Genomic DNA, 16,928 nt, shown 5'->3' with positions numbered 1-16,928 from the left:
TAGGGAATTTTTTAGCTATGTGGCCAGTAGGAGGAGAAATGACTGTGGAAGAATGATATTGTGGGATAAAAATGGGAATAGAGTGACTGATGCAGAGGACATAGTGGAATTGTTCAATGAACACTTTATTGGAGTATTTCATCCTAGAGGAGTCAGTTTTAATGCTAGAGGGATAGGACTGGTTTGAGGTCTGGAGGTACAGGAGGAGAGTGTGTTTCAGATACTGAGTACTCTGGATGTCAGTAAAGCTTTGGGACTGGATCGTATTTCACCACGAGTTTTGAGAGAATGTGCTAGGGAACTAACAATGCCTTTAACCTGGCTTTTCAATGAAAGTCTGGCTGCGGGAAAGGTGCCCAGGGAATGGAAGGAAGGTAAGATAGTACCATTGCATAAGTGTCATCAATAATTGTTAAGATCTTGAAGAAAGTAGTGAGGGACCGTATATAGCATTGGGCAGATGAGGGTAATGTTATCTGTGAGAGTCAACATGGATTTGTGAAAGGGCGCTCTTGTTTTAGCAATATGCTAGCCTTAATGAGGGAAACGCATATACTGCAATTTTCTTAGACTTAGCGAAGGCATTTGACAGGGTGCCACATGATAAGCTGATATTCAAGTTGCAGCACATGGGTCTGAATGTCAGATTGGTCAACTGGATTCAGGATTGGCGCTGTCTGATAGGTATCAGAGAGTTGTGTATGGTGGAGCAGTTTCAAGGAGGCAGAGGGTTACAAGTGCAGTCCCACAGGGCTCAGTACTAGGACCTATATTGTTTAACCTTTATATCAATGACATTGCCAGTGGATTGCAAGGGGATATTCAGTTGTTTGCGGATGATGCGAAGCTGGGAAGGATTATGAGTAATAGTGCAGATGTGGTAGCCCTGCAAGAGTATTTGAATAAGCTAGATAGATGGGCAAATGAATGAGGATATCAGTTTAATGCAGCAAAATGTAAGGTCTTGAGGTTTGGGAAACATCGATGGGATGCTGCATTCTCTATGGGAGGTGTTATACTGGAGGAAGTAGGGGAGACAAGAGATCTGTGGTTGATGATTGATAGAAACCTGAAATTTAGGGGACATATTGCAATGGTGGTGAAGGTAACACAGGATTGCTGCACTAATGTGAAGGACACTGACCTATAGAGATAAAAGGGTTATCATTCCATTGTATAAGTCTCTGATCAGACCACACTTAGACTATTGTTTTCAGATTTGGTCTCCAGGATTTGAAGGGGATAAATTAACTGTGGAAAGGATGCAAAGACGGATGACAAAGATGGTTTCAGGACTGTACAAGGATAGTTATGAGGATCGGCTGAGGGAATGTGGACTGCAGAGTTTGGTGGATAGAAGAAGGAGAGGTGATATGATTAAGACTTTTAAACTGTTGAGAGGTGGTCAGAGGGTTGACACTGGGGAGTTCTTTCACTTGGTTGAACAGCGGGAAGAAGTGATGACAGAAGGCCATGCCTGGAAGTTACGAAAGGAAACTGTGAGCAAGAGGGTGAGGAGTGGTTTCTTTGCGTGGAGGGTGGTTGAACCATGGAATGCATTGCCTGATGGAGTGGTGAGAGCGAGAACGGTGAATGAGTTTAAGGAGAAGTATGATAGACTTTGTGTTTCTTAGGGGGGACCTCCCCTCGATGAATCTTGACAGACTTTATGTTCTTAGGAAGGACCTCCCACGTTGAGTCTTTTGACTCCATGGATGCCTGAATAATAATAATAACAATAATAATAATAATAATAATAATAAAATACAGCTCTTAAACATACACTGATTTTCCTGTAGCAAATATTACTGATATGCAATCATCACCAATGATACATTAGTATTCTACTACAGTATTCTAATTTTTCATTAAATAATATGACAAACACAGCAGATATATAGAGTTAATATGAATCTTCTATACTAGTTGTGATTCATGGTATCTGATGAAAACAATGATTATATGCTTTAATACATTTCAGGAAACCATATATACAGTATACTGTATGTAGCATACTTGTTCACTACAAATTGTTTTATATTTATTTAACATCAGGTCTGTGGAGCACTTCCTATGAGGATAGACTGAAGACTATGGGTTTACTAAGTTTAGTTGATAGTCAGAAAAGAGAGGATGAGATAGAAACAAATCACTAAAGGGCTTTAATAGAATAGATTTTGAAGAAATTTTTTAATACATGACAAATGGGAAGAGAACAAGGAGTCACAAAATATGAAACGGTGTGTTTAGCAAGGGTGCGAGAAGGAGATTCTTTCCTTGGAGATATGTAAATGAGTGAATGAGTACTCTGTCAGTGAATGAATTAAAGAGAGAAATTATAAGTACTGTGTTAATAACAGTTTGTGTGGGCCTCTCATGATGAGTGTGAAGACACATTATGGATGGTTCCACACAAAGAAGAAAAACCTATAACTTACATTTTAAATATAGAATTTAACTTTTTTAACCAGCCAGGATAAATTTTTCCATCATACAAAACATGGATGCAAAGTGTACCACTGAAAGTGAAATAACATGATTTAAGGTGGTTAATATATATTTCATTCACTATGGTCAGGTGGATGGTTAAATAACATAAGTAGTTTTAAAAGTTAGAGACATCTGCCATGATAAAAAATATAACAATAAATGAGAAATAAGGAACAGAATTAACAAGAAGAGTAGCTGGTGCAAAGCACTAATATGCTAATCTCTCAATTATCTATCCACAGTTGGAAATCAGTTTTCTAGATGGATACCAGAAGTTGGTTGACATACCAGCCCATTCAAGGGACAGTTAATTGAAAGTTCTGTTATTTAAAGGTTGAATAATTGTGAGATCACTAAATATGTTTCTATCACAAGTATGCATCAAAAAATCAAAATGAAACTAAGTTGTATGATCCAATACACTAAGCTTAATATTCTGATAAAATTATTTTATCTTTATCTTAATTAAAATGTATACTTACTCCAATATTACTCTTGATAGTTACTGTAAGTTCTTGAAGTATTATTTTCCATAGGGTATCCAGCACTCTGTCAAAATTTTGACGCAGAAGATTGGCAAACAATGTTTTTAAGTTGTTGTCTAAGTATTCCATTAATGGACCAATAGCCTGTAATAGGTGTACAAATAATATATTTGCCATTTTCAGTTTGTAGTATTATATTTTAATCAAAATCCTGCACATCATTATTAAAATAGAGCCAAAGGTTTCATTCTGGCAATAATAAATAATTATGTGAAGGATATTATATATCCATTTTTTTGATTTTTCAGCCAGATTATTTCCTGAAAGCTTATGTGAGTATAACCTTTGCTTTGCCCTACATAAAGGATATGAACTCAGCCCACAAACCCATATGTTCATCTTTTATTAGTGTGTTTAGGTTTCACTGGCCTGACAGCTATTTTGAACTGTTTGGTTCTCATCAAAGACCAGGCAGAAACCTAAGAGGAGAAAAACCCTTTGTATAACCATATCAATCAGCTTGGTCAGAAAGTTATATTTTTCGTAAGTGAATTTCAATAGATGCATGTATAAATTATTAAAATGAAGAGCCAAAGGCTTCATTCTGGCAATAGTAAATAAATTATGTGAAGGATATTATATTATCTATCCAATTTAACCTGGCTGAAAAATCAAAATGGATGTGTGAGAGGATGCAAAATATTCATGTGACTATAGAAATACTGTTGAACTAAGCAGTTTAGTTTATCTTGACACAGACACCCTCAAAATGTATTATCTCTGGTTTTTAATAAAATGAAGTGGAATTATATGTATGTGTGTATACATACAAATGTACTATAAATGAGCACTAATACTGTACAAAAAGAACTCTGTTTAATTGGTCCAGACAGAAGAGCAGTGGTACACAAGCTGAACATCACAACAATGAACAAGGCAACTCATCTGGCCTGAGCAAAGAGTGTGTGAACTGGACAATTGACCAGTGAAAAACAGTACTCTGGACTGATGAATCAAGGTTCACCTATTTCCAGTCTGATGAGAGGGTGTGGTTGTGGCAGCAGCCTGGTGAATGCTTGTTATCACAGTGTGTTGTACCCACAGTAAAGTTTGGTGATGGAGGAATAATGGTGTGAGATGCATTCAGCTGGTTTGGAGTGGAACTGTGGTCCCATGAAGGCAGCTCATTACCCTGATATTCTGGATAATCAGGTGCTGCCTACACTGTGGAGTTTTTATGGAATGGACCTGTGTTACTATCAAGATGACAATGCCCCAAAGCTACAGCTGTTATGGAATGGTATGAAGTGATCAATGTTAAACAACTGCCCTGGCCTGTGCAAAGTTCTGACCTCAATCCCACTGAACACCCGTGGGATGAATTGGGGCAGCGATTGAGTTCCAGAGCAGCACATCCTCGATCTGTTGCTGAACTCAGTGCTGCTTTGATGGAGGAATGGAGACAAATTCCATTTGATGTCTGTTACACATTGGTGGAAAGCCTCCCCCAAAGGGTGCAGGAGATGATCAAAGCCAAAGGTGGACACACCCGATATTAGGGTTCACCTTCCGTTATTAATTTTAAATTGATAAAGTATCCAGACAATTATTGGTAGATAGTGTAAGTTTAAGCTGCAATGACAATCTAGTTGGTGTGCAATGATCAAATTCTCTGCTTACTTCAGATTAGAGGAATTATATGTATATGTGTGTGTATATATATATATATATATATACACATATACAAATGTATTATAGGTTAACAAAAACCCTTTCGTGGGTGGAAGTCATATTATATATATATTGGAAGGGGGGATCAATCGTTCAGTGCTGTTGGCACACTCTCCCTCGATGAGTCTTTGGACTCCTTGGAGGTGTCACATAATAATAATAATATGACTCCACCCATGAAAAGGTTTTTGTAAACCTATAGTAGATTTGTATCATGGGTGGGTTAAAGATTTTTTTTTCTATTTTTTATTAATTTAAAGTTTTTTATATTTTTATTTATTTTTACAGAGTCTAGAAACCTTGCTCTAGGAATCAAACATAGAACTTTTTCAAGCCACTTCAGGCCTCCAATACATGCCCTGTTAGCTCTCTCTCTCTCTCTATATATATATATATATGGGAATAAATTTTTAACTTGGGTATATTGTATATTAGGATATTAGGATAACCAAGCAATTTTATATGCTTGGTTATTTTAGCTCCTAATCCCAAGTATGCAAACAATTAAGTTTGCACCTGAAACAAAGTTCAAGTCTAAAGATGGTACAACACCTGTGCAACTCATTGTAAAGGTGGGTAAAGCTCTGATCACTATTCTTAGTATTTTCCCATAATGTAAAGCACATCTCACTAGAAGATGTATACTGCAATGCATTATGGGTGGGGTCACTACCCAGACCGGTTTCAACCTTTTTTGAGGTCTCCTCAGTGAGTAGCTAGACCCTAAATACCAAGGTTTTAGTAATACAGAGCGTTATCAACTTTACCTATATAAGTTGCAATAAGGTGTATTAAGCTTTAATAAAAATCTCTGGAGGAGATATTGATGGGAATAAATTTTTAACTTGGGTATATTGTATATTAGGATAACCAAGCAATTTTATATGCTTGGTTATTTTAGCTCCTAATCCCAAGTATGCAAACAATTAAGTTTGCGCCTGAAACAAAGTTCAAGTCTAAAGATGGTACAACACCTGTGCAACTCATTGTAAAGGTGGATAAAGCTCTGATCACTATGTTGATCACTATATAGCATGAAAATGTTGTAGTTGTATTTAAAGCTGTATTGTTGCATTGTTGGGATAGTGTGTGCTTGCAGCATCACATGAACGCCAGTACATGACTATTGTTGAATGACTATCTGGGAGGTTGTAGCTCAAGTTATGTATAGAGACTTTCTATGTTGTTCATAGTTTTTTTAACCTTCAGCGTTTAGTGTTTTTTTTTCTTTTATTATGTCACCTGATGAAGGCTGTTATAAGCCGAAACTAGTCGTGTTTTACTATTAAACCCACTTTTTTACCTAACTCTCAGTTTAAGTCATTCAACTCTATTTTTACAATATGTATTTCAACCGAGTCAATGAATCATCATACACACATACATACATATATATATATATATATATATATCCTCTAGTCAACATGCATCATCAGACCATGGGACAGTACTATATATATCAGTAAATTAATGTAGGTAGGGGTTGAAGTGTTCAGCACTCCTTACAGGAAAAACATCTTTGGTACTAGACACCACTAGTTCAATGATGATACTCATTGTATGATGTTATGCCCACTATTTTGAAAAGTCCCAGTTTACTTTTCCCCCAAATCCTATGAGCATCAGCAATGAAGCAATGAGTATGAGTTTTCAAAGTTATGTCAGACATCAGAGACTCAACATTTCTTTCTTTCTTTTATGAGTATGGTTTTAAAAACTACACAGAAAAGTAGTGGGAAAGCATACTTCACTTAATGTAATGTAATGTAACACAACACTTTAGGAGATTTCAAGGTTAGCTGCCATTATTCTGCAATCTGCTCAAAGAGAGTCCCCAGTAATGGTACTCTGGAACACCAAGACCATGATTTCTAGAAGAGTAAGGTGAAATTTTCCATGTTTATAGCATAGCAAAAAGTCAAGCAGAAAAGACAAGCCTTCCAGACCCACTTCACAAATATAAGTCTCAGTCCCAACCTTAATGATTACTTCTATGTCCATTCTGCCAAACCAACGCCTATGTATGTTTCCTAACAGAAACTCAATATTATTACCAATATCTGACTTCCATGGAGTCAGAGACTCATTGTAGGAGCTGCATACTATTGCACACACACAATGCTCATCCAACCATCATTTAAAATGATTCATTGTGTCTACATTCACAACATACTCAGACAATGCATTCCAACACCAACCACTCTCCATGCAAAGAACCTGCTTCTTACACCTCTGCTCACACCCTCTTTATACAGTTTCCAGTGATGGCCCTCTTGTTCTACTCCCTTCTCTCATTCTATGAAAAATCTTTTCCATGTCAACCCAATAACAACCCGTGACTAGCTTATATGTCTCAATCATACCCCGCCCCCTTCCTCCTATTCATGAGGGTTTGCAATTTGCATTCTCTTAATCTGTTCTTGTACTCCAAATTTGACTACTGACAACCTTTGTGAATCTTCTCTGGGTCTTCTCCAACATATCCTCATTACCATGAAAACCCAGTGACAACAGGTATGCACAATAATCCATATGAGACCTGATTAAGGCCTTATACAATGGCATCATAACCTCATTATTTCTGCATGTCAGTCCTCCACATCATTGCCATTATCCGATGTGATGTCTTCACAACTTGTGCAATGTGGCCCCTGAATTTCAGGTCCTTGTCTGCCACCACTCTCAGATCTCTCATTTCCTCTACTTCCTTTAAAGTTTCCCCACCTAGTGTTGCTTACCAAATTTCAAACCTTACACTTCGCAACACTGAACTGGTAATTCCACTTACCTGCCCATTTATGCAATCTATTCAAGTTCTCTTGTAAGGCCATAACATCTGCTTGACTTTGCATTGCTCTCCCCAATTTACATCATCTGCAAATAGCTGCATATCACTAGTTAAACCCATCCCAATATCATTAATATACAAACTGAACAACAATGTTCCCAAAACTTTCTTTGCACTATATTAGCAATTTTCTAGATAACCCTTGCAACCTTTGTAATATGTCTCATGAAAACTTCAGTTCATGAAGCAAAGTTTCTCCATTAAAATAAACCTAATTCCATCCTCTCTGAACAAGATACATGGCTTTACACTTAGCAGTATTGAAATGATATTCCCCATTCTTCATCCCAAAACAACAACAACCTACTCAAATCCACTTGTAACAACATCACATCAGGGCTTCCTGACATTGCTCTTCCTAATTTAGCATCAGAAAACAAAGAAATACCTCCTCTCAAACCTCAAACAATATCACTGTTATATAAATTAAATAAATAATAGCATAACAGTAGTCTTAGAACAGAACCTTGTCGTTCCCCACTTGTATCACCCTTATTTTTAGGACACTGCATCCCCCATATACGAGGGTAGTCTGAAAAGTTCTTGGCCTCAACCATAGATGGCAACACTATCAGCAAGATTTTTTTTTCTAAGTTGGTACATCTGTCATAAGCATCCATGTGAAATTGCAAGTCATTCTATCAAGTAGTTTATTTAATACAGATATCTGAAGCAAAAGTGTTGTTTGTATCCTTTGAAATGGATAAAATTGAGTATCGTGTGGTTATAAAATTCTTTGTTAAAAGAAGGTTTAATGCCAAATGAAATTCATTCGAAGTTCATAAAAGTTTATGGGCACTCTTCTCCTTCATTTTTGACAATTAAGAAATGGGCTGCCGAGTTTAAACATGGCCGTACCAGCCTTGAAGATGATGCACGTGAAGGATGTCCAAAAAGTGTAACAACACCACAAATCATTGATCAAGTGCACTATATGGTATTGGATGAACGGCGAATCAAAGTGCATGAAATTTCTGAGACTACAGGCATTTCAAAAGAACGTGTAGGATATATTTTGCATGAAGAATTGCAAATGAAAAAGCTTTGTGCAAGATGGATGCCACGCTTGCTAGCAGCAGATCAAAAACGCACTTGCACGAAAATCTCTGAACAGTGCTTGGAGCATTTTAACAAGAATAAAACTGATTTTTTGCATTGATTTATTACTATGGATGAGACTTGGATTCACCGTTACACACCAGAATCCAAACAGCAGTCAAAATGGCTGGACAGAAGCCATGGAACCGGTGCAAAGTGGACAAAACAGAAGAAAGGTCATGGCATCCGTGTTTTGGGATGCTAAAGGTATTTTGTTTATTAATTCTCTTGAAAAGAATAAAACAATAACCGGGGATTATTATTCCGATCTTTTAACCAGACTAGATGAAAAAATTCTTGAGAAAAGACCCAGTTTGCAGAAGAAAAAAAATCATCTTTCATCAGGACAATGCACCTGTCTCACAAGTATTTTGGCAATGGGAAAATTAAGGGATCTGCACTATGAATTGTTGGAACATCCACCCTATTCCCCAGATTTGGCTCCCTCTGACTTCTATCTCTTCCCAAAACTAAAACTCGTTCTCGCTGGTGAGCGTTTTTCTTCGAATCAAGAGGTACTGCAGGAGTATTTTGCAGATCTTACTGAGAACCACTATATAGATGGGATAATGGCACTGGAGCATTGCTGCAATAAATATATTAGTCTTAAGGGAGATTATGGTGAAAAATAAAAATAATTTAGAAATTATAAATTTGTCTTTTCATTGTTAGGTCGAGAAGTTTTCAGACCACCCTCTTACTCAATGGCTCCCATCAGCCAACCCTCCCTGTAATCAAACTACCAGTTGATTATCTATTCCTCAATTTCAACAACTGAAGATCCTCACTCAATCCAAATGATATATCATTTACAAAGATATTTCTCCTAACTCTTCAATTCTCCTAATACTTTTCTCTCTTCTATATTCTGCACTGCATCATTTACACCATTCACTGTATCAGTGAATGTCAAACAATATTGACATTCACTGTCAATATACACTGTATATTGATATACACTGTATCTCAGTGTATATCAATATATACACTGAGATACAGTGCGCATGCAATAATTCCACTACCATATTTATTGAAATATAGCTTGCACTTTTTTCCCCAAAATGAAAGTTAAAAAGTCAGGATGCAAGATATATGTGGCAATTTTCAGAAAGTAAAGTTTTTCAGGAAAAGAAAACTAAATTAGCATTTATAATTAAATCCACAGTATTCATTATGATTTATAATAGCTCTCATTATTTATAAAATGAGTGTGTTTAAATTTTAATTATCAACGTTATTTACAAGATAGCCACTCACCTTCATCACACAATATAATTGAATCTTTAGCAACAATGCTTCTGTAATTAAATTAAAACAGACAGTTTCATTAGACTATTACACTTTTTTTTTTTATATAATATTCGTCAAGTAGCTTTATTTTATTGTCCTACATGTTTCGCCAATTTTTTTCTATCGGCATCTTCAGGGAATACAAACTAGTAAGCTATATGAAGGTAACAGACTAGGTTATAACTGATGGTTCTAATTCATACAAAAAATTAGTATTGAACGATGCAATGCGCGTGTCTCGGGAACGTGATTTATTCGTTATTGCTCATGATGTAATTGTCATGAAAATTCATTTCTTTGATGTTTAATGATCTGATTAAAGCTTTCCAAATTTCTGGTAAGGTTAGACCTTGATTCTTGTTTCATTATTGCTTGTCCTTTTATCATTTCAGAATCATAAGATGACCATGATTTTAAAAAACTGAAAATGGGTATGACCTACCAAGAATCTCCTATTCACTATTGCTACTTCCGGCCTCGAGAGCAGTTTCGTTCGTGTGCATTGTCAAGTCATCTATTCAAATAGCATCATCTTTGTTTCCATCCAGTGCATTAGAAATGCTGCTTTTTAAAAAATGCTCGGCAATTATTTCTGGTAAAAAACGTGCCCCAAGCTCTCAAAATCCAGTTGCACAACAGTTTTAATGATGGCCAGATGGCCACATCGGTCTTCGCATCCAAAAGTTGTTTTACCCTATTAACACATTCACATTAGGAAGTGTTTCGATGTTTATCGTACCAATAGGAGTTCTCATTGCCATTTGTGTGCCACTTCTGCATTATGCTGGCAGGCTGAACAGGTGCAAAGCTTATATGGCATGTTAGTTGCGACTCTTCCAGTAGAATTTTATTGCAACTTCCATGTTGGGCTGGTGGGTGGCCTCACTGACACAAAGTTTATGTGGCATGGTAGTTGCAAATCTTTTGGTAGAATTTTATTTGAAATTAGCATTTGAGATCTGTCTTAATGACACTGAAAATTTCAAAAGATCGCGCGACTCAATGACAAAGGCAAGTGACTATTGACTTGAAATGCCGATTCTCTTCATCTGAATTCAAAAATATCTGAAACTGCCATAATAACATTCACTATCAATTTCTTAAAGTTTTAAACTTTTTTTGTGTGCAAGGTATATGCAAAACGTTTTAATTTCTTCTTTTGTAAAGTAAAATCAGGGGTGCGAGATATATGCGACAGTGAGTTATATTCAAGTAAATATAGTACATTCTTCGCAACTGCCATTCTGCTGCCATGACTATCCAGCAGTGTCAACCTTCCATAAATATTATTTCTTTTACTTGCCATATAGCAGAAAAATTCCCGTGAGTCAGCCTTGGCCTAACCAGTTACTCTCCTCTCATACTGCACCTTTTTTTTTTTTTTTTACCATACTTGTCACCTTCCTAGCCTGCACTTCATACTTTTCATGAATCCAATTACCACCAACTGTCTTGTACTGCCATAGCATTTTCTTTTCCAGCAGCTTGCTTGATTTCAATGTTTCTCCATTTCACTCCTATTCCACTGCTTAACCCTTGCTGGGCAGTTATTATTATTATTATTAAACAAGACCTCATGGAGTCAAAGACTCATCTAGGAGGTCCTTCTATCTCACACACATCTCATCATACCGGGTCTTAAACACATTCAAACTCCCTGCAGACACCACACTCTCAGGCAAGGCATTCCAATCATTCACAACTCTGCACGAAAAAAACCTGCCTCTCACTCCCCTACTCACACCCTCTTTATACAGTTTCCAGGGATGACCTCTGGTTCTCCCCTGATCTCCCACTATTCGCTGTAGAACTTCTCCACCATTGATCCTATAGCAACCCCTTACCAACTTGTAGGTCTCTATCATATCTCTCCTCTTCCTTCTCTCCACTAGTCTCTGCAAATTACATCTTTTCAATCTTTCCTCATACTCGACATTCCAGAGGTCAGAAACTACCTTAGTCAGTCGCCTTTGGACCCTTTCCAACATTTCTTCATCCTTCTGAAAACCAGGTGACCAAATCTGGGCACAATAGTCCATGTGTGGCCTAATCAAAGCCTTATACAATGGAACAAGAATCTCCCTACTTCTACACGTCAGTGTCCTCCTCATCATTCCCAGAAGTCTTTGTGTTGTCTTCACAATTTTGGCGATGTGTCCCCTAAATTTTAGATCCTTATCCACTATCACTCCCAGATCTCTTATTTCCTCTACTTCCAACAATATATTCTCACCAAGCATAAATTCTGCATCCCATCTTTGTTTTCCAAATTTTAAAACCTTACATTTTGCAACATTGAACTCACATCCCCATTTGCTTGCCCAATCACTCAATTTATTCAAGTCTTCTTGCAAGGCCACAACATCTTCACTACTCTTTATGGTTCGTCCCAACTTTGCATCATCTGCAAACAACTGAATATCTCCATCCAAATCTTCGCCAATATCATTAATATACAAGTTAAATAGTAATGGCCCTAAAACAGATCCCTGAGGCACTCCACTAGTGACTTTCCTTTTCCTGGATATTGCACCCCCATACACAACTTGTTGATACCTATCAGATAGCCAGTCTCCAATCCAATGCACTAATCTAATATCCAACCCCATCTGCTCTAGTTTGACTGTCAACTTATCATGAGGTACTCTATCAAAAGCTTTTGCGAAATCCAAGTATATTACTGTGTATCCTTCTCCTCTGTCCAAGGAAGCAGTCACTTTATTGTAATAAGTAAGTAGATTACTAAAACACGACCTCCCTTTAGCAAATCCATGCTGTCCATCAAAGATTATACCATTGTTGTCAACCCAACTCTGGATCCTAGTTCTCACAAGCTTCTCCAACAACTTAACCACAACACCTGACACACAGATAGGCCTATAGTTTGATGCTTGAGTTCGATCACCTCCTTTATGAAGTGGCACAATCTTGCCCTCCTTCCACTCTTTAGGGACTTGACCAAGTGCAAGACTCGTATTAAAAAAATATGTCAAGGCAGGTGTCAACTCTCTGGCACATTCCTTCAGAATACGCGGTGATATATTATCAAGTCCCACAGCCTTATTTACATCTAGTTTACTCAACTCCCCAAACACCTCTTGCTCACTTACAGTCAGTCTCTCCTCCCCATCATCAACTGCTCTTAATCTCTCCATGAAGTCACATTCACAAGATTGAAAGATCTTTATGAACTGCTCATTAAGTATCTCCACCACACATTCTGCAACAGCTGTCTTTATACCATTTCCTCCAATCAATGTCATCCTTCCATAATCATTCTTTCTTTTGCTGGCTACATATCGAAAGAACTCCCTAGGATTCTTTTTAGCTTCATTAGCTAACTGCTGTTCATATCTCTGTTTAGCTACTCTCACCAACCAAGTCACTCTCCTTGCCTGGTCTTTGTAGAACTCATGAAATTGGTTACTTCCACTTGTCTTATGCTGCCTCCACAATGCCCTTTTTCTCTGTATTGCATGCTTAATCTCTTTATTCATCCATCTCACACCTAACTTATTTAACCTTCTCACCCGTGGTATACATTTAGACATTGCATCCACTAAATATTTTTTGAAAATCCCCCAAGCTGCATTGATCTCTTTTCCAGCTAACTCCTCATTCCATGCTACACCTGCAAGCTGTCTCCTGAGCTCTTCATAATCACCCCCCTTGTAGTTCCACATATACCCTTTTTTCACAGGGGTCCTTGCACTGCTGGCAACCACCCAAGTAATCACCTCATAGTCACTTTCACCAATTGGTGGATGATTTGATACCTCATTGATAATTACATCCTCCGATGAGATGACCAAATCCAAGACCCTTAATCCTCTTGTGCCCTCTGTTACATACTGTCTGAGGTAGTTATCCCTCAAAAACTCAAGAAACTCATTTTCTTTACTTCCAGTTGCTATCTCTTCATTCCAGTCTATATTGCCATAATTAAAATCACCCATAATGATCACCCTTTTCTTATTTGCTTGGCTTATTTGACCATACATTTCACTATCACCACCATCCACATTACCAGGTCTATAACAACATCCCACCAAGTATTTGATTCTATTCACCTCTATTTCACACCATACTGCCTCAAAACCACTGGCCCCATTTCCCCCTTGCATCTCTACCTTGTATGGACATAACTCTTTCTCTATCATTAATAGCACTCCCCCTCCCTTTTTACCCCTTCTATCCTCACGAAACACATCATACCTTTCCATCTCTATTCCTGTCAGGATGTCATCCTCATCTAACCATGTCTCACTTATTCCGACAATTTCTGGGTGCACAGATGCAATTAGTGCAACCATTTCATCCGCCTTGTTTCTTATACTTCTAGCATTGGTATACAAACACAACAACTCATTTCTGGATCTACAGCTAGTTCCACTGATACCACTCACTCGATGTGATCTCTCCATGCTGGACTGGGGCCATTTCCCTTTCTGCTTCTTCATTTTAGAACCCTTTGCAATTCCATCAAATTTTGATCCCTTTTGATCCCTGATCATCCCATTACTTTCCTGCCCACACATTCTCTCACCTCCTCTTAGAGCATCCACCTTTCTCACGCTGTGTATCCCTGTCCACCCTGAGCCTCCCCGTTTCCCTGCTCCTCTTGCACACCCATTCTCTCATTATCTATACTCATACCACTCACTTCCACATTCATTTCCACTCCTTCAATCTCTCCTGTCTTACTCTCCTGCTCTTCCACATCACTCCCCTCTCGATCTGATTCATTCTCTCTATTCACTTCTCTACCTTCCAGCAGCAGTCTCTCCAAGCGACTCACACCATAACCACTCAAATGCAGTCCATCGCTCCCATACAGCTCACTTCGTCCCTCAAACTCATTCCACACATTAACAAACTGTACTCCCATCTCCTCACACATTTCAGCCAGAATATCATTCATAATCCTTGCTCTCTGCCTCATTTCACCACAATCATACCTAGGCAACACACTGACCACCCTTCCTGTCACACTATTCTCCTTTATCTTTCCAAGCAGTCTCCTGACATTCATTTTGACATGCTCTTTGTTCTCTCTCAAATCATTCGTACCAATTAATACAATTAACTCTTTTGCTCGTTCCCGAGCAAAATTATACATTGCTTGTGTCAGATACTGCCCACATCTTTTCTGCTCAGCTCACCTACCTGGTGTATTGATGCTAACTGACTACTGAGCTTCCTATAATCACCTGCTTTATACTTCCACATTTCTGGAAGTATAAAGTATAGTTATACTTTATACTTCCAGAAGTATAAAGTATAAATATACTTGTTAGAGAAGTGTTTCACCACTTCTCTAACAAGTACTGCATGATCACTCTCATAAAAAAGTGGCAGTGTCAACACATCATTAACAACTACATCTTGCGAAGTAACCACCAAATTCAAAACATTAAAGCCTCTGGTTGCTTCAGTCACATGCTACCTAAGATATTTATCTCTCAGAAATTAAAAAACTCACTTTGCTTGTTCCCATACATTATCTCCTCCTTCCATTCTATATTCCTGTAATTTAAGTCTTCCATCAGGATCACCTTCTTTTTACATGTACAACCAATTGCCTAAACATTTCACAATCAGTATTCCTACATTCCCTGGTCTATAACAGCATCCTACCAGATATACTGGCCTATTAATTTCAACTTCACACCACACAGATTCAAAATCTGTGCATGCACTATCAACTTATGCACTTTTTGGACACAATTCCTCTGCAATAATTAGCAGCACTCCCCCTTCCTCTTTTCACATTCCTATCCTTCTGGAAAATTACATATCCTTCCATTTCTATTCCTGACATCACAATCTTCTCATACAACCAAGTTTCACTTATTTTGGAATCACTAACTCAATCAATGAACAAACTCAGTTCACTTGTTTTGAATACTCCTTACATTTGTGTACAAATATAACAATCTCTGTGGCTTTCAGGCCATTCTACCAGCAGCAATATTATCTATTCTAGATGCTATATCATACCTCTCTTTGATCTGACCACTCCTGTTTCCCTGATTCTGACTCTGATTTCCATTCTTCACCTTTATGCATTCCATCACCTTCTGCTGATGCAAACACATCTTCAACCTCATACTCATCTTCCTCCTGTTGTACAATCCATTTAGTTGTGCTATCCTGCTTCACAAGTAGACTCTGATCATTTACCTGCATTAACTTCTTGACTCTGTGCCTTCTCAGAAAACAATAGCCTTTCTAAATGCAATCCATCAACTTTAAACTACTCCTACTGAAATAGTAACATTCCTTCAAATTCACTCCATAGATTTATAGCTGAATCCCCTTTGCCCCCCCCCCCACACACACAACTCAGTCATCTTATTATTCATTATTTCTGCTCACCTTCTCAATTCACTATTGTCATATCAGGGCAACACGCTAATGATTTTTCCAATGACACTATTATTCTTTACCTGATGCAACAACTTCCTCAAGTCTCTATTGACATTCTTTTTTCCCTCCAACTAAGTCATTTGTGCCTATGACTACTATTAATTTTGATGCCCAGTCTTTCCCTTTCTGCATCGCATCAGTTATTTGTTTCATTGTTCCACCAGAAAAGCATGTTTGGTGCACATTATTATCCAATCTCCTGGCTTCACACTTTGCTTCCAATGCATGCATAACTGACAATGGTAAATGTTCCCCAACCATTCCAGATGCCAAACATACATGCTCTCTATATCCTTTTGCTAGAAAGAGATCAGAAAAATACTGTCCAAATTAGACACAAAAACGTTCCTTGACCCTAATGGCATTCCTCCAATTGTCCTGATAGTTTGTGCACCAGAACTTACTCCTATGTCGCCTGTATATACTCTCTTACCACACTGGTATCTATCCCACAGCTTGGAAATTTGTCTATTTTCGACCCATTCCCAAGAAGAGCGACAAGGTGCTGCTGTCCAACTGCTGCCCTATCTCGGTCACCTCAGTCCTGTCTAAGGTAA

At 37.9% G+C, this 16,928-nt stretch overlaps 1 protein-coding gene across 1 annotated transcript in view; it reads right to left on the bottom strand.

Annotated features, from left to right (window-relative positions):
• The window catches only part of LOC150108197 (BAI1-associated protein 3-like), a 709,720-nt gene that overhangs the window by 80,643 nt on the left and 612,149 nt on the right, over positions 1-16,928 (bottom strand). Inside the window, exon 26 of the mRNA XM_090390426.1 lies at positions 2,973-3,119. Within this exon, the coding sequence (XP_090246552.1) occupies positions 2,973-3,119 (147 nt within the window). The remainder of the gene's footprint in view (positions 1-2,972; positions 3,120-16,928) is intronic.

The sequence above is a fragment of the Typopeltis vanoorti genome, chromosome 3 (genome assembly GCF_054136105.1).
Source record: "Typopeltis vanoorti isolate ZY-2024b chromosome 3, IOZ_Tvanoo_1.0, whole genome shotgun sequence".
Taxonomy (NCBI): domain Eukaryota; kingdom Metazoa; phylum Arthropoda; class Arachnida; order Uropygi; family Thelyphonidae; genus Typopeltis; species Typopeltis vanoorti.
This window is presented reverse-complemented; position numbering and strand designations above follow the sequence as displayed.